Source organism: Rattus norvegicus, chromosome 11 (assembly GCF_021556685.1).
Source record: "Rattus norvegicus strain SHRSP/BbbUtx chromosome 11, alternate assembly SHRSP_T2T, whole genome shotgun sequence".
Classification (NCBI taxonomy): Eukaryota; Metazoa; Chordata; class Mammalia; order Rodentia; family Muridae; genus Rattus; species Rattus norvegicus.
Window position 1 is genome coordinate 89,823,691 of NC_141544.1, and position 19,414 is coordinate 89,843,104.

General features: G+C 42.4%; 2 protein-coding genes across 39 annotated transcripts in view; one reads left to right on the top strand and one right to left on the bottom strand.

Moving 5' to 3' along the window:
• The window catches only part of Lpp (LIM domain containing preferred translocation partner in lipoma), a 633,326-nt gene that overhangs the window by 340,315 nt on the left and 273,597 nt on the right, over window positions 1–19,414 (bottom strand). For all 38 annotated transcript variants that reach the window (NM_001437730.1, NM_001437729.1, XM_087575788.1 and 35 more), the window contains 1 exon segment: window positions 19,296–19,408. In NM_001437730.1, coding sequence (NP_001424659.1) covers window positions 19,296–19,408 — 113 coding nt within the window.
• Window positions 11,401–12,273, top strand: LOC100365839 (40S ribosomal protein S3a-like). The gene has a single exon (XM_087577369.1). The coding sequence runs from the start codon at window positions 11,425–11,427 to the stop codon at window positions 12,217–12,219; it is 795 nt and encodes a 264-aa protein (XP_087433495.1). The 5' UTR covers window positions 11,401–11,424; the 3' UTR covers window positions 12,220–12,273.

Sequence of the window (19,414 nt, forward strand, 5' to 3'; positions counted from 1 at the left end):
AAAATGGAAACCAACAAATTGAGAAAAGGTCTTTATCAATCCTACATCTGATAGAGGGGGTAATATTCAATATATACAAAGAACTCAGGATGTTAGACTCCAGAGAATCAAATAACCCTAATAAAAATGGGGTACAGAGCTACACAAAGAATTCTCAACTGAGGAATATGGAATGACTGAGAAGCACCTAAAGAAATGTTCAACATCCTTAGTCATCAGGGAAATACAAATCAAAACAACCCTGAGATTCCACCTCACACCAGTCAGAATGGCTAAGATCAAAACTCAGGCGACAGCAGTTGCTGGCAAGGACGTGAAGAAAGAGGAACACTCCCCCATTGTTGGTGGGGTTGAAAACTGGTACAACCACTGTGGAAATCAGTCTGCAGGTTTCATCAAATTGGACATAGTACTACCTGAGAACCCAGTTATACCACTCCTGGGCATATACCCAAAAGATATTCCAACATATAACAAGACGTCTGTTCCACTATGTTCATAGAAGCCTTATTTATAATAGCCAGAAGCTGGAAAGAACCCAGATGTCCTTCAACAGAGGTATGGATACACAAAATGTAGTACATTTACACAATGGAGTAACACTCAGCCACTAAAAACAATGACTTAATGAAATTCATAGGCAAATGGAACTAGAAAATATCACCCTGAGTGAGGTAACCCAATCACAAATGAACACACATGGCATACACTCACTGATAAGTGGATATTAGCCTAAAAGCTCGGAATACCCAAGATACAATTCACAAACCACACTGAAGCTCAAGAAGAAGGAAGATCAAAGTGTTTATGCTTCAACCTTCTTAGAAGGGGAACAAAAATACTCACAGAAGGAAATATGGAGAAAAAATGTAGAATGGAAACTGAAGAAAGACCATCCATAGCCTGCCCCACCTGGGGGATCCATCCCATATACAGACACCAAACCCAGACATTAGTGCAGATGCCAAGAAATGCATGCTGACAGGATCCTGAAATAGCTGTCTCCAGAGAGGCTCTGCCAGAGCATGACAAACACAGAGGTAGATGCTTGCAGCCAAACACTGAACTGAAAACAAGGTCCCCAATGAAGGAGTTAGAGAAAGGACTGAAGGAGCTGAAGGGGTTTGCGATCCCATAAGAAAAACAACAATATCAACCAACCAGACCCACCCCCCACCAGCTCCCAGGGACTAAACCACCATTGCAAGAGTACATAGGGATGGACCTATGGCTTCAGATGCATATGTAGCAGAGGCTGGCCTTGCCACGCATCAATAGGAGAGGCCCTTGGTCCTGTAAAGTATGAATGCCCCAGTGTAGGGGGACGTTGGCGAGGCGGGGGTTGGGAGGGAGTGGGTAGGTGGGTGAGAAAGCACCCTCATAGAAGCAGGGGGAGGGGATGAGATAGCAGGATTCTGGAGATGAAACTGGGAAAGGGGATAACATTTAAAATATGAATTTTAAAATCCCATAAAAAAAGAGAAGACATTGGAATATTGAGAAAAAATAAAAGGAGACTGTGCAGTGACTCTGTCATGGGAAGCTCATAACCAAACAAGCAGATGTCTCGGCATGACCAACTACTTTGACAAGTTACAGCAAACATGACACTTCCACCAGTCCCACTAACCTCTGAACTCTCTATGTGCAACAGAGAGAGACGGGACAGGAGGAGTGCTAGCCTGAGCATTTCATCCTAGCTCTGCCATCGTGTACAGGGGGAACCTGGGAAAATCACTGTCATGTTAGCCTCTCAAATGCAATGACACTGCACTTGTTCCTTTAGCTCTGTCAAGAAGAAATTCCTGCTCTATCTGTGCACATGAGTGTAGCCTATGGGGCAATACTGGGCTAAAAATGGATTTAAGTTAATTTGTCGTGAGTTTTGTTGTTTTATCCTAAACTTACTTTTCCTGGCTGGATTATTCTGCCTCCATGTAAATTAAGCATCATTTTGATTATTGGAATGACAAAGACATTACAGATACAACTTGACACATTCAAGTAGAATCAGTAACAACATTTTTCTAGTGCAAACCCATTCATTAAGAGTCACCTGCTGCTTAAAGGAAACAGAAGCAACACGGTAAGACTGGACTCCAGCAAGCACGTAGGAGAGAACAAGGCAAGGCACATCACAACTTATCACGAAGGCCTAAAAGGTGGCCTTTTAAAGGCAATAAAAGGTGGATTAGCTGCCCAAGAAACCCCGGATCTAGGTGCCATTTTCTCTTTACTAAGTAAGCTTCCTTTTCCCTTCTGAGAAACCTCTCTTGAGTATGTAGCACTCATTACCCAGAAATCTGGCCCAAAGCATGCAGCCTATACAGGCACTCTGCACTGCCACTGTCAACAGAGAGGCAGCTACACTAAGGAAAGCTTCACCCACATCTCAGCAAATAGCCCAGCAGCCTTAGAAGCCCAGAGTTTACTAACCATGCTGAACAGACCTGGATACCAAACACCGAGAAGAGAGAGCTGCAGTGATGACGCAGGAAACACAACTGGAGGTTGAGCTGCAAATATCTCTCTGCGAATTACTCAGATTTTGGTTTGCAATAAAATGGATTGGAAAAGAGGGATGATCCTTTCTACACTCATGATGAGATTGAATGTCCTTTTAAAATTATCAAGAAACAGGTCATAGATGTAATGACATAAAAAGAAAAGCTCCAGTGATCTGGGAGATGGCCAAATTGGTAAAGGTCTTGCCCCAAGTCTTGGGGTTACTGTTGCTGCAATGAAACACCATGATGTAAGAAACGAGGGGAGGACCAGGTTAATTAGGCTTACACTTACACAGAACTGTTCATCACTGAAGAAAGTCTGGAGAGGAACTCAAGCACGGCAGGATTCTGGGGGCAGATTCTGATGTAGAGGTCATGGAGAGGTGCTGCTTACTGACTTGCTTTCCACAGCCTGATTGACCTGTTTTATTACAGAACCCACGACTACATGCCCAGGGATGAAAACACCCACAATGGACTAGGTCCTCCCACATGAATAATGAATTTTCAAAATGCCTTAAACTGGGTCCTATAAAGTCATATCCTCAATTAAGGTTCCCTCCCTTCAGATAAGTCTAGTTTGTATGTTGACATAAGCTTAGCACAGGTCCCGGAAGCATGGAGTCATAAATTTAGATTCCCAACACCTATATCAAACCTGGGTTCCAGGGATGGGGAATGGGAATATAAGCAAGCTCCTGGAGATAACTGGCCAATTGGCTATATAGTTATCCATTCAGTTATTGGCCTACTTGAATCCCTCAGCTCTAGTCTCCACATACATGTACACATACTTGAATGGGCACCGCACATGTATGCATGCATGCATGCATACAGAGAGAGAGAGAGAGAGAGAGAGAGAGAGAGAGAGAGAGAGAGAGAGAGAGAGCGCACACAGACAGGGACAGAGACACAGAAACAGAAACATGGAGACAGAAACACACACAAAGAGAGAGAGAGAGAGAGAGAGAGAGAGAGACAGACAGACAGACAGACAGACAGACAGACAGACAGACAGACAGACAGAGACAGAGAGACTTTCAATTTCAAAAGAAACCCTAGCTTTGGTACCAAACTCTCTGACAACAAATACCTAGTATAAGACAGTTTTCATTCTATTAATGTTATTAAATAGTCAGAATTTACTGGCATGATGGACAAGAATGTAGATGGCAAAGGAAAGTGAAGGGATTAAGAAGAGACACAGAAGAGGACGGGGAAAGAAGGGAGGATCAGCCCTCCCTCACAGTGTGGCTTTGTCTACATATCTTATCAAAAGACAGAGTGCATATGGAAAGTTTGTGAGACAAAAAGAGCCAAAGACCAGATGGCTTTAGTGCAGAATTCTACCAGACCTTCATAGAAGACCTCATACCAGTACAGTGAAAACTATTCCACAAAATAGAAACAAACGGACCACTTCACAATTCCTTCTACGAAGCCACAAAGAAGCTTATACCTAACCCACACAAAGACCCAACAAAGAAAGAGAACTTCAGACCAATTTCCCTTATGAATATGGACGCAAAAATAATCGATAAAATTTTCAAAAACCGAATTCAAGAGTACATGAAAATGATCATCCATCATGATCAAGTAGGCTTCATCCCAGGGATGCAGGGATGGTTCAATATGTGAATATCCATCAACCTAATCCACTATACAAACAAACTCAAAGAAAAGAAAAAAAAACACATGTTCATTTCATTAGATGCTGAGAAAGCATTTGGAAAAAATTCAACACCCTTTCATGATAAAAGTCCTGGAAAGATCAGGAATTCAAGGCCCATACCTAAATGTAGCAAAAGCAATATACAGCAATCCAGTAGTCTACATAAAACTAAATGGAGAGAAACGTGAAGCAATCCCACTAAAATCAAGAACTAGTAGACAGACAAGGCTGCCCACTCTCTCCCTACTTATTCAATACAGTACTTGAAGTCCTAGCCAGAACAATCAGACAAAGAAAAGAGGTCAAAGGGATACAATTTCGAAAGGCAGAAGTCAAAATATCACTATTTGCAGATGATAAGATAGTATAACTAAGGGGCCCCAAAAGTTTCACCAGAGAACTACTAAGCCTAATAAACAAATTCAGCAAAGTGGCTGGGTATAAATTTAACTCAAACAAACCTGCAGCCTTACTCTACTCAAAGGATAAACAGGCTGAGAGAGAAATTAGGGAAATGATACCCTTCACAATAGTCACAAATAACATAAAATACCTCAGTGTGACTCTAACAAAGCAAGTCGAACATCTGTATGACAAGAACTTCAAGTCTCTTCAAGAGACTCAAGAAAGAAATTGAAGAAGTTCTCAGAAGATGTAAAGATTCCCCCCATGCTCATGGATTGGCAGGATTAATATAGTAAAAAATGGCCATTTTGTCAAAAGCAATCAACAGATTCAATGCATTCCCCATCACAATTCCAATTCAATTCTTCATAAAGTTAGGAAGAGCAATTTGCAAATTCATTTGGAATAAGAAAAAACTCAGGATAGCAAAAACTACCCTCAACAATAAAAGAACTTCTTGGGGAATCACCATCTCTGACTTCAAGCAGTATTACAGAGCAATAGTGAGAAAAACTGTATGGTATTGGTACAGAGACAGGCAGGTAGATCAGTGGAATAGAATTGAAGACCCAGAAATGAACCCACAAACCTATGGTCATATGATTTTTGACAAAGGAGCTAAAACCATCCAATGGAAAAAAGATAGCATTTTCAGCAAATGGTGCTGGTTCAACTGGAGGGCAACATGTAGAAGGATGCAAATTGATCCATTGTTTGTTTGTTTTTTTTTTTTTTTTCGGAGCTGGGGACCGAACCCAGGGCCTTGCGCTTGATAGGCAAGCGCTCTACCACTGAGCTAAATCCCCAACCCCAAATTGATCCATTTTTATTGCCCTGTACAAAGCTTAAGTCTAAGTGGATCAAGGACCTCCACATCAAACCAGATATACTCAAACTAATAGAAGAAAAAGATGCGGAAGAGTCTTGAACACATGGGCACTGGGGAAAATTTGCTGAACAAAACACCAATGGCTTATGCTCTAAGATCAAGAATCAGCCAATGGGACCTCATAAAACTGCAAAGCTTCTGTAAAGCAAAGGACACTGTGGTTAGGAAAAAACGGCAACCAACAGATTGGGAAAAGATCTTTACCAAACCTACATCTGATAGAGGGCTAATATACAAAAGATACAAAGAACTCAAGAAGTTAAGGCTCCAGCAAGTCAAAAAAACCCTATTAAAAAACAGGTTACAGAGCTAAATAAAGAATTATTTTTTTTTTGGTTCTTTTTTTCGGAGCTGGGGATCGAACCCAGGGCCTTGCGCTTCCTAGGTAAGCGCTCTACCACTGAGCTAAATCCCCAGCCCCATAAAGAATTATTAAATGAGGAATATCGAATGGCTAAGAAGCACCTAAAGAAATGCTCAACATCCTTAGTCATCGGGAAAATGCAAAATTAAACAACCCTGAGATTGCACTTTGCACCAGTCAGAATGGCTAAGATCAAAAACTCAGGTGACAACAGATGCTGGTGAGGGTGTGGAGAAAGAAGAACACTCCTCCATTGTTTATGGGACTGCAAACTGGTACAACCACTCTGGAAATCAGTCTGGAGGTTCCTCAGAAAATTGGACATTGCACTATCTGAGGACCCAGCTATACCTCTCCTGGGCATATACCCAAAAGATGCTCTAACATATAACAAGGACACATGCTCCACTATGTTCACAGCAGCTTTATTTATAATAGCCAGAAGCTAGAAAGAACCCAGATGCCCTTCAACAGAAGAATGGATACAGAAAATGTGGTACATCTACACAATGGAATATTACTCAGCTATCAAAAACAATGACTTTATGAAATTCATAGGCAAATGGATTGAACTGGAAAATATCATCCTGAGTGAGGTAACCCAATCACAGAAAAACACACAAGGTATGCACTCACTGATAAGTGGATATTAGACCAAAAGCTCAAATTACACAAGATACAATCTACAGACAACATGAAGCTCAAGAAGAAAATGCAGATGCTTTACTCCTTCTTAAAATGGGGGAATAAAAATATTCATAGGAGGGGATATGGAGGCAAAGTTTGGAACACAGACCAAAGGAACGACCATTCAGAGCCTGACCCACATGGGTATACAGCATGCATATATATACATACATATATATATATATATATATATATATATATACTTATATATATATATACATATATATATATATACATACATACACACACACACACACACACACACACACACACACACACACACACACACACACATAATAACCAAAACTAGGTAAGACTCATGAAGTTAAGTTAAGAAGTACATGCTGACAGGAACTGGATATAAATCTCTCCTGAGAGGCACAGTCAGAGTATGTCATATATAGAGGTGAATGCTTGCAGCAAATCATTGAACTGAGAACAGGATCCCCGTTGGAGGAATTAGAGAAAGGATTAAAAGAGCTGAAGGGGCTTGAGACCCCCATAAGAACAACAATGCCAACCAACCAGAGCTCCCAGGGACTAAACCACTACCCAAAGACTATACCTGGACTGACCCAAGGCTCCAACTGCATATGTAGCAGAGGATGGCCTCGTTGGGCACCAATGGAAGGAGAAGCCCTTGGTCCTGCCCAGTGTAACGGAATATGGGGGTTGGCAGGATGGGGTGTGTATGGGGAAGAAGATGAGGGGAATGGGACGGGGGACTTGTGTCAAGGAAACCAGGAAAGGGAATAACATTTGAAATGTAAATTAAAAAATATCCAATAAAAAAGTCAGGAAAGGAAAAATCAAAAATAGAGAAAACAGATTAAGAGTGAAAACCAGACTGGGCTTCATGGACAAAGGCCAGAAGTCTTGGCCTTGGATAGACAACATGATTTAAGGTACTCAGCTGAAGACCAGGGGATTCTGGGAGAACAGTGCAATGTACTGCCAGGCAACAAGACTGTTTTGTGAGACAAGGCAGCAAGGTCAGATTCAAAGGGTCATGTGTGATCACACCATGCACATGTATAGATCTTACAGGGAGTTTGGCCCTGCTCCCGGATGCGGATAGCTCAAGGATAAACACAGCCCCATGAGGAAGCAGAGAGTGGGCATGGGTAATTGCATCTCGGGACTCAGTGTTGATGTGGGCACAAGACATGGTATGAATCACATATATTCTTAGGACGTGCTCAGATTAACACTCCCAACAGGAATTCCTATTTTTATGCCCAAGGTTACCATTGATAAAAATTGAGTCTGAGAGCACATCAGAAAACCACTGATCTGATCTCGCCTGAGTCAGAAACGAGGGTGACTCTCCAATCATGAATGGAGCATGTACCTAGCTGGTGCATTACAAATGGACAGGTGGCCATGACAAGTGACTTTGCCATCCTAGAGGATGATGCCTTTAAGTCTCACTACTCTCTACAAACTCCTTCCTTTATTCCCAATGCCGTCCATGTCTCCCTCAGTACAGTCCTTCCTGACAAACGCGTCCTTGTTCACAGGCTATTCAGAGTCAATGATAATCAAAGACCCAACTATGTCCCCAGCAATGGCTCATTTCAGAGTCTGTGTGAATAGAGACATCGAACAAAGAAAAAAATGAGAACCTGAAGTGGTCACTCCACCTCGCCTTCCCGCTCCTCTCTTTCAGCATGAGTACATTTGTAAGACACAGCTCCCGTCATCCAGGTCTACAGGTTTATAACTGACTTCAAACTTCCGCAGTGCAAGTCTCCCGTGTGACAGTCACACTCACAGTGGACTCTAAGTCCACTGGCTTTAAATGGCGAGGATTTATAACATACTTTCCAATAAACTCATGTGCTCTTCATTTTGCTTTCCACTTACGAAACAGGAGAATAACGTAAAGATAACTTGGTGACCAGGGGACAAGAGAGGAACCAGAGAAAAGCCTAAGCATGTGGCAGGACTTTTGTAATTCTATCAACTAGGTAAGTTCTAGGAAATGGTTCCTGTAGAAAGGAAAAGTATGGGTTCCAGGGAAAGGCTATGTTGACAAACACAAGCAGGAATGGGGCTTCAAAGGGAAACCACACTACCTTTGATGGTAGATGTATGTGAGACATCTATTAGAAGGGGCATAGCTAGGACCGCCCATAGACTGAACAAATCTAAACTCATGGGTACTAAGTATTCAGTCTCCTTCCCAATTCTTTTCTACAATAAAACACAGTGATATACTCTGTGCTAACCCAAATGCTAACAGTAACTGGAACAATTTAATTAAAACCTCACAACTCTAAGCACATTTAGGCATAATTCCTTAATAATACATTCTAATCCAATTCTGAGTGATGGAAAACACTCTTCTCTCTGCTCCTCAGTTCTCTCAATTCTCACCCTCAGTTTTCGTAGGGTTGAACACAGCCTATTTCACTTCTCATTTGTAAGAAGAACAAATATGTTTGCCACCTCCGAGGGGTGCTGCGACTTTCCATTTATTGGTGTTTATAAATCTTCTGAATGTTCTGAAAATCATCTGTAAGTTGACATTATCTGTAGCACCTAGGTGGAGCTTAATACACACTCAATTAAAGAACAGTAGCTGTACAGAGAAATCCACAAATTAGCAAGGCATTATTTTCACCCTCCTGCCACAATACTATCTGGAGACTGCACAGAACCATGTATTAATGAGGGATTATTATCAACATCTCTTTTAGAAATACACACTTACATTTGCCTCAGAGGAGATTCTCATCCCACAAACATGAAAACAAGCCAAGCCCACGTGCAAGAAAGCAAGAATCTCACACACATCCTGCCCCTTGTGATCGCCACATCTATCACAAACTGCTGTCTTTCCCACAATTCCCAACTGCCACCATCAGGGCCACTACAACACTTCTAGCCACAGCCTGCCTCCATGGACTCCAAGCTCTACTACAGTTTCTCCTTCTGCTCAGTGGTGCCCCACCCTTTGGAGTCCACAGCACATCACCACAGACATAAACAAACTGCTTTCTCCAGTGAGCTAATAATCCACAAAACTTTAGATTAGAGGGATTCCTCAAATGCGATTATAACTGCTAAAGCGAACGATCCATTTATTAGAACTGTGGGTAGGGGCTGTAAGACACCCAGGGTGAATTTTACCATGCACAGTTATGCGGAAGGAAGAGATCTAGCAAAGAAATACAGCACTGTTACCCTGGCTAACCAGTTCAGAGCCCCCTTTCTCTATAGACAAGTCCCTAGCTGGGTAAGGAGGCCACTGCAAGTGCAGTAGCACAGCCGCTGGCTCCCCAGGTCTCCCTGCTGCTGTGCAACATAAGGATTCTGTAGCCTATCCTGTTTTCCTGGGTTTTACAGCTCCTGTCTCCGTGTGCTTTGCCTTGGCGAGCAGAGCTGAGGTAGAGGAATCTGTGCCGAGCGCGACTGAGGTTTCACCAACAGAAAAAGGAGAAATCTTCATGATTTTACTATTTTCACTACGAAAAAAAAAATCCCATATTTATTTCCCCCTTTTTGAAACGGCACTAAGGAAACACATGTGAGGCTGCCATGAACGGAGGCTGTACTTTCCAAACAGTAGCAAAAGACTAAAAATAGGAAATCTCGATTTGCACAAGATGTGTAAAACTTCCTCTCCTGTTTGCTGTCTTCGCCGCCCCATGCCAACACAAGTAGTGCGTGGTAACCTTTTCGCAGGCTCACACGCACCAAAAGGTGACGTGTGGTAATGGTCCAATGTCTGCTTTCTAAATGTCCCACTGTGAGACCAAGCAATCAAGCCACCAATGCACAAGTATCAACTGAGTTCCCAATCGATATTCTTCCACCAAAGCAAGCACTATACGTCCTTACCTTTTCACTGGCCAGCATCTTTTCCTTTAACAGAAAAACCGTGCTCTATTCTCCACTGTCTTCCTCATGGATCCCTGACACCCCTGGCTTCTTTTAGGTGTAGGACCTAAATCATCACATTTCAGTAAGTACTAAAATGGAAATGAACTGGAAGATACTGGGAACCATTCACACCCAGGAGCACAGAAACCTGTCACTGAGGTAGTGATCCGCTCTGTTCGTAACTGGGGTGGCATGAACGAGTGGTCCGGGTAAGAAATGTAGCCCCCTACCCTGTTCCCTCATAACAAGAAGCAGCTAGAGCAGGACCAGTGTGTGGTTTACAATATCAAATTACTTCCACGAGACTTCTCTATACTACGCTGTAATTCGAACTTGATGACACATAGCTGAAAGTCAGGATGAATGTCCCTGAACTAACTACATCACTCCACAAAGAGGAGTTAGATGACAGGAACATTAAGTGGCCAGTCATCCCAGTAGTCTGACGTCAGAGTAGCATTTACAACAAGGCAGACATGGCTAGATGGAAGAATTTTCTAAGAAAATATTCTTGAATTTGTCGTTCTGCACGTGAACCTGAGAAGCTGTTGGTAAGGCGCACATGGCAGCCTTTTATATGAGCCAGGGGGCATTAGGTATGCTAACAGAAACAGAGAAGGATTAAGAGAAGCCAGGGGCGCCAGGGTTACATGAGGAAGACAGTGGGAAATAAAGTAGTTCTTCTTTTAATGGAAAAACTATTAGCCAGTCAAGAGATAAGGAAGTATCAGGCAGTAAAAATGAGACCAGGAAAATTAACTTGGTATTTGTGAAGAATGAAAGCATCATACATCAATACAGCAAAGACCACACAGAGAGCATACTGGGTCGTAAGAGTAAGGGACGTCACGGTGTGCTCTGAACAGTTCGCTAAAAGAAGAAAATTCAGGTAGCATGCAGTACACAGCGACAGAAAGTAAGAATTCCTTAAACAGACAGCGCTCCCCGCCCGGTTCGCATTAAGTTCTCGAGCGAGTTGTACTTCCGCCCTTTTGGCTCTCAGAGCGGCACCATGGCGGTCGGGAAGAACAAGCGCCTGACGAAAGGTGGCAAGAAGGGAGCCAAGAAGAAAGTGGTTGATCCATTTTCTAAGAAAGACTGGTATGATGTGAAAGCTCCAGCGATGTTCAATATTAGGAACATCGGGAAAACACTAGTTACAAGGACTCAAGGAACCAAAATTGCATCAGATGGCCTCAAGGGTCGTGTGTTCGAAGTGAGTCTTGCAGATCTACAGAACGATGAAGTTGCATTTAGAAAGTTCAAGCTAATTACTGAGGATGTTCAGGGCAAAAACTGTCTGACTAACTTCCATGGCATGGATCTTACCCGGGACAAAATGTGCTCCATGGTCAAAAAGTGGCAGACCATGATTGAAGCTCATGTTGATGTGAAGACGACCGATGGGTATTTGCTCCGACTTTTCTGTGTTGGTTTCACTAAGAAACGTAACAACCAGATTAGAAAGACATCCTATGCGCAGCACCAGCAGGTCCGCCAGATCCGCAAGAAGATGATGGAGATCATGACCCGAGAAGTGCAGACAAATGACTTGAAGGAAGTAGTTAATAAACTGATTCCAGACAGCATTGGGAAAGACATAGAGAAGGCTTGCCAGTCCATCTATCCTCTCCATGACGTTTTTGTTAGGAAAGTCAAAATGCTGAAGAAACCCAAGTTTGAATTGGGAAAACTCATGGAGCTCCATGGTGAAGGCGGTAGTTCTGGCAAAACAACTGGTGATGAGACAGGTGCTAAGGTTGAACGAGCTGATGGCTATGAACCACCAGTCCAAGAATCCGTTTAAAATCCAGATTTTTAATAGCAACAAATAAAAAGTCCTATTTGTGAAAAAAAAAAAGAATTCCTTAAACATAAACTTTTAGGGACATTCAGCTGAAGTGGGAAAAATTAATAAAATCAATGAGCCATTTGTAATCTGAGTGAGATAAAATGATGGGCAGTGAAATAAATGGACTGAAATAAATCTGAGACTCAGTCTCTTGCCCAAAGACCTTGCTAATGAATACAGGGAAAACAGGGTGTGTGAACAATGACCAAAGTACCATTGGATTTCCAGTGTGGGATAGTAGAGAATCCATTAGTGTGTTTCACCAAATGTGACTCTCATAATAAGATGACGGATAAACGTTGGGGCAAACTGAATATGAAGACGGCTTTTCTATGAAGAAGATTGTAGAATCAACAAGGGGCCTGGAAGTTGCTAAATCACAGTACGGATCTTCACCAGGTCCGGCTGCAAGGTGAACAGTGACTGAGATAACCCCTTTGTGTCCTTGTTTCTCGTAAGAGAAGACAGAGGACTAAAGGAAGACATCTCACTGGGCACCAAAAGTAGAAATAGGAAGAGAGAAAACCCATTAAGGAAGGAATGTGTCAGGGACACTAAAAAACAGACAGCGGGTTCTGGGAAAACAGCAGAGAAGGAAGCACTTAACAGAAACCCACATGCCAGCTAGACAAATGCCACAATGACTTGGTCTGCATGACATGGCGGATTTGGAACTCTGGGGCCTAGTGAAGGCTTGCAGCTTCCAGGCAGAAGCCTTGGGTGAGGGCCAGCCTCATTGGTTATCGCACAGTAAACCTCTTTTGAACAGGACCAACTTCCCCAAAGACTTTTTTGACTACTGATTGAAGAAGCTCTTCTCGCTGCCAACACAGATGTATCCTAGATCACTGTTTAAGTAGTAGGATGGTACAGCTGGATACGTACATCTCAACCTCAAAATCAAATTCCAGGAAGCTCACCTAATGTGAATTCATCATTTGTTTTGACGTTGAAGGAGATCTTGCTACACAGCCCAGGCTGGCCCATAGACTCCTTAGAGCTGGGATCACAGGTGTACACAACCACACACAGTAGAGTAGATCAGAAAGACAGGGAAGACTTGAGGATACTACTTACCAATAGCATATCTGTTTGCAAAGTATAAAGTCCTAGTACCTTCAAAATGGAAGTCACGTGAGGAGGAAGAAGAAGAGGAGGAGGAGAAGGAAAAGGGAGATAAGGAAGAGAGGAGGAGGAGGAAAATACCACATGTAAGATTAACTACTCTAAAGGAATTACTAGAATAGCTCCTATCAGCACTGGACTTGCTGTACAAAAGTTTTACAAGTACAGAATCCCCAAATCTACCTCCTCACTTCTAAATGGCCAACCAGAAGCTAAATGAGAGCAAAAAGCAATGTCTGACATATGCTTTTAGCTATAATATTGATCAAATTCAGAAAATGGCCAAGAAACCACCTGGCTGCCACCCCCCACTCACAGATCTACAAACACAAACATAAACATCCATCACGTAGCTAGCAACCTCCTTACTGCTGCTCTTCAGCCACTGACCTAGAAGGAAAATGGTGAAGGGCCACAAAGGACAGAGTGTCCTCAACCTTATCACATATTTTCATGGACCAAACAACACCCTAAGAAAACAGCATGTGCTCAGAGTGAGCCGTGTCTATTCCCGCTCCCACACTTCCCACTACCACCTTCTCAGGCGCAGTAGTGTAACTGTGCTTCTGTGCCACTGTTCTCCCCTCATCGTATTCAAGGGGAAAGGAGAGGCAGCCTCTGTGACAACATCTGTCCAAGTATGGGTCAGGGAGCGGTTAGTTACTAGCGCTCACAAATGAAAGTGGCATGGTTGTGGACCTGAGGGTATTGTGCCAAATTGGGCACAGAGGGCAAATAGGAAGGTGATAATCAGCCGTCGTACACATCCACTGGCTGCAAATTCTTTTGAAAAAAGTGAGTTTGCTTAAAGGTATCATAACCGGACTTTCAGACATGAACTGGGTTTCTTCATTGTTGATACTTGGTCCACTTCTTTGCACAGCTTTGCTGGTCAGCTCGTTGTGAGGCACTGCAAATCTCTCCAGCCTCAATTATTCATTTGTGTATCATTTTTCAAAAGAATAGGAAGGCAGGCAATAATAATAAATCTTAAAAGAAAATACAGTATTTGAATACAAAAATTTTAACAGTTGAAACAAACAGTGCTGGCAAAAATATATTTTACAGTAGAGAAAGTAAGTTGACAGAAACACATGTAATCATCCAGCCTAAGCGACACACAGAGCAAAAAGCCAACCAGAGGATTGCAAGTGCTGCACAACAGGCAAGCAAAAGCAAGCTGCAGGGCCAGACCACAGGCCAGGCCTAGTCAACAGCAGTTTACTGGAGGTCATGAAAAGATCAAGCCACAATGTCATACAGAAGGACAGCTAAGTCCCCCAGGAGCTTGTGAAGCCTACCAACTATCTGTACATGGTTTGCCCCCTCCTTGTATGGGATGTGTGTGCCCATGTGTACATGTGCTTGTGCATGTGTATGTGTCTGTCTGTCTGTCTGTGATGTGTTGAATCTCATCTATCTCTTTATCTTTCACCATTGCCTCACTGTATCTACAACTTTTTTCTTACATTAAAATAAATTCCTTGTGAAAAACATGGAGAAGTTTGTAGGAGTCAAGGACACCATAAGAAACCCCACAGAATCAACTAATCTAGGCTCACAGGGGCATATAGAGACTGAACCACCAACCAGAGGGCCTGCATGGGTCTGACCTAAGCCCAGGTTACAGTTGTGTAGCTTGGTCTTCTTTTGGGAGTCCTAACAGTGGGAGTAGGAGCTGCCCGACTCTGTTGCTTTGGGACTTTTGCCGCTTACTGTGTTGCCTTCTCATAGGAGATGAGGTGCCTAGTCTTAGTCCAACTGAATATGCCACGGGTGCTTGAAACCCATGGGAAACCTACTATTTTGTGAAGAGAAACTGAGGAGATGTGAGGACAGGGAGTGGTAAAGAGAGCAAGTATAAAGCAGGAGCCAGGGGGAGAAGAGGAAGGAGAAACTTCAGCCAGGATGCATTATTAATTATGTAATTAATTAATTGATTAAGCTTTACTGGCTGAAACAACAGAAAGGCCTAAAAAGTATAAGTCCAATTCCCAGGAATATAAGACCCTTTAAAACATATTTCAACAGACCTTAAGATAGATATTCTGTCTTCTCAGAAAAGCCATAGGCAATGCTATGTAACTGTTCAAGGGCTGATCAGAAGACAAACTGCCCACTGTGACATTCAATCAGAGCAAAGTAATGTTGATAGGCACAGGTTTAACCCTCGGCTCGCCCTACTGAGAAAGCTCAGTCCTAAGGCTGTAGCTTAATGTGTCTACTTAATGAGCGTGTTCAGCTTCTTTTGAATGAGGAAGGACATGTAAGGGACTAGTAAGGGAACTGTGCAAACTTTACAGGCATAAAAGTTAAATTGATTCTGGGGGGAAAAAACTCTCTCATTTGCATTTAAAGATTCTTCTCTCCCATAAAAATGTGAATCTTCAAAAGAAGAAGAAGAATTCTTTACACTAAATATTTATTTGCTTTTGTACAGAAATTTATATCAAAAATGTAAAGAGCCAAGCAGAACTCCAGCAAAACCTGTTCTTAGCAATGCCATCAGGAAGCCCCCTATCCTGCACCAGGGAACCTTACAGCCTTATAGCAGGCTAAGACAAGCCAAGGAGAACACAAAACAATCACCTGCAGGGCAGCGGAGAGGGTATGGCCAGGAGGGGAGACTTCCTGATGAGAGTTTGGTCAGAACCACAGTATCAACAGACATCTCTTTCCATCTCTGGCTTCCATTTTGAAGGAGTGTTAGGAATTGATTCCTTCAGTGGATGCTAGATGTCTGGCTATCAAGCTGGAGTCAATGGCCAAGGAGGTGGTCCCTTTCAGCCCTGCAAAAGTCCCACTTAGTGGGCAGTCTTCTGGCTCTGGCTAGAAATATAAACAGACTTCTATACAAAACACACGACTACCAGTATTGATCTGGAATTGGCAAGATGAGGCTTTGCCAGAGCTGAGAGGAAAGAGTGCAAAATTGTTTCCAGCGATCAGCCTGAGCCCCCTGAGTTCTGTCTGAGGGGGCTGATGCACGGTTAGAGCAGGGTCAGTTACTATCTCGTCCAACTCGCTACGGCCCAAGAGCAGGATGGGGCAGCATTTTTAAGTTACCAAGAATGTCATAGGAAAATCCTCAAAAACAACACCCTCTCCCTACCAGATTTGTCCTTTTCCACTTGGCAAACATGGCTTTATTTTTTCTCATCCTCCCTTCTGTTTTGCAGAGCACACAAGCCAGCATGGCAACAGGCTTCTTGTTTATTTCCTTCCTCTTCACAAACAAAGCCATGGCTTGAGTACACTTACCAGAACAAAGTCCACCGAGAAAGAGACTTTTTGTCATTTTCATGAAAGCCTCATGAAAGGGACAAGGAGGCCACTTTCACTGACTCTATTCAGCACAGTACTGCAAGTCCTACCAGGGTATTCAGGCAAAACCAAGAACTCAAAAGGGTCCAGACTGGAAAGGAAGGAAAGGAATTGTCCCTGTTTTCAGACAATGGGATCACACACAGAGACAATGCTAAAACTGTAGAAGTCATATTGAATTAATACATAGATTCAATAAAAATGCATGATATAAAATCTACATGTAGAGGTTAAGTAGGCTATTTACACTAAAAGCCAACTCTCTGAAAAAGAAATCAAGAAAGAAGTCACATTCACAGTAGTACAAAAACATGAACAGAAATGCAGGTTTTAAATGATGTTAAAGATGTTCGCAATGAAAGCCATGCAACCAGGGTCAAAGTAAAGCTGGGAGCAATCAAGGTAAAGGCACTATGTTCAGGGGTTGGGTGACTTTTAAATGGAATCCATGGACAAGGCTCTACTGTTACTGTGATCACTAGCTTCACATAGTATCTATAATAACTTTATTATTATCAGCTTCACATGCTAGCAACATTAATATTATTATCCTTGCTGCGACTTGCTTTGCAGGATACTGTCTGTAATATCACAATACCGTCTAGCTCTCTGTATTACAACGTTCAGGTCCATCTGTGTGTTATGAAGTTGCTAACGTGTTGTTATCTTCCTTTTTACTGCGAGCGTAACCAGCACGCAGTGTGATCTACGCACAATCACTAGCCTAGAACTCAGTGTGATCTGTGCACAATCGCTAACCTAGAACTCAGTGGGATCTGTGCACAATCACTAACCTAGAACTCAGTGTGATCTGTGCACAATCACTAACCTAGAACTCAGTGGGATCTGTGCACAATCACTAACCTAGAACTCAGTGTGATCTGTGCACAATCGCTAATATAGAACTGAGTGTGGTCTGCCCAGAAGCACTAACCTAGAACATTTTCTCAACTATTTTTAAAGCTGCAAGAATTCAGCCAATCCTTGGAGCAGCAAATACTCAAAATATTCCACAATAGACTTAATAAGAATCCAGGAATAAAAACAGAAGAAAATTTTAAAATTATGTCCATTAACCAATACATAAAGACACACCACAACAGAAAACAAGGTATATAAAAGCAGACAACAAAGACTGCTTTATTAAAACATGACCAAACCTCATGAAAATATACTTCTCCAGGGATCCATCTGGATCATAGTGTCCTGTAAGCCTTCGTTTAGTGGACTGTCCTCATGACGCCTCACTTACCAAGTCTCTCTTAAAAGCCACCCTGTGCCTGCCTGCCAAGCACTCACGGCAGCTTATGCCCAGTGATGTACTCTATTTACTTGGAAGTCCCATGGCCCGAAACCTATGTTTGCCTTCTGTATTACAGGATTCCCAGTGCTCAAATAATACCTATGAAGGAACAAAGACTATGTGGGAGAGAAGTGAATAATTTCTGCTTTGCTCCCCCAACCTGAACTTCAAAAGAAAGAAGTCGACAGATTAGAACCTGAGCAGGTCTCCCTTACAGCTTCTCCTCTGTCGCATGCTGCATAGGACACTGGGAGCATTCTCAAGGCGAAGGAAACAAGAGAATAAGGCGCCCAGCAGTCACCAACGTCAACACAAGGTCTGCGGTTTGTGTCGCGGCTCACGAGATTGTGATGTCTCACTGAGATAGGCGGCTGTCAGACACTCTTTCTACCTCATCCGGGGACCAGAGCTTCTCTAAGTCAGGTTCATTTTTGTCTCCACTGTGTCCATATTAAAATTACCCTACATAGAATGACAATGTCTACAATGTTATGATTTTTTTTTTATCCTGACATGTTATCTTCAGCCCTAAGTGGTGGTGCTGGTCACAAGTCGCCTTTACGTCAAAGCAAAAAAGGTTCTCTTGACACTTGTACACTGAGCTGGATTTAGTTGCTTTGCATCCTGTATATTCCAGGACTTAGGGTTACGCATCAACGATACACATCTTTACCATTCTGCTTCTAGGACACCGAGAAGAGAAGGCCCTACAGTGTCTTACTACTGCTTTAGTGAAGACGGGTTGCTGTCCATTCAGGGTCCACATCGATCAAGCAGAGTCTTAAGTATGACACTTACTTATATAGAATCCATAGCTTAAGTGTAAAGGCCTATATATATATATATATATATATATATATATATATATATATATATATATATGTATATGTGTGTATGTATGTGTATGTGTGTGTGTATGTGTGTGTGTGTGTGTGTATATATATATATATATATATATATATATATATATATATATATATATATGGACTTCTCAAACAGCATTTGATAAAAGTAAAAACAAAAACAAAACAAAACAAAAAAAACACCTTTGGTTTAAAAAAGAATTTAATTTAGTAGGTAAAAATTATCCAGGGCTTCAAAGTGTAAGCCAACAGGACTCTGACATGTGTCGCTTGGGCCCTTCGCATTAAAGAACTCTTAAGTCCCCGTGAGTTGCAAAGCTCTCTCTATACTCTGGGTAAATGCTTATGAACCACAGAAACTGGTCAGAGGCCCTCACAGCATGGAATATAAACCTGACTTTTATCGCTGCTCTTACCTGCACTATGAAAGCACCTTCATCCAATGGTGGAGGAGGAGGGAAGTGCCCAGACCCAGATGGGATGGTACCAGGATCCTCTAGTGGCGGAGGTGGGGGTGGGAGAAAATCACCTACAG

Excerpts from the sequence above, each read along its gene's own strand:
- LOC100365839 (XM_087577369.1), top strand. The coding sequence starts at position 11,425 with ATGGCGGTCGGGAAGAACAAGCGCCTGACGAAAGGTGGCAAGAAGGGA.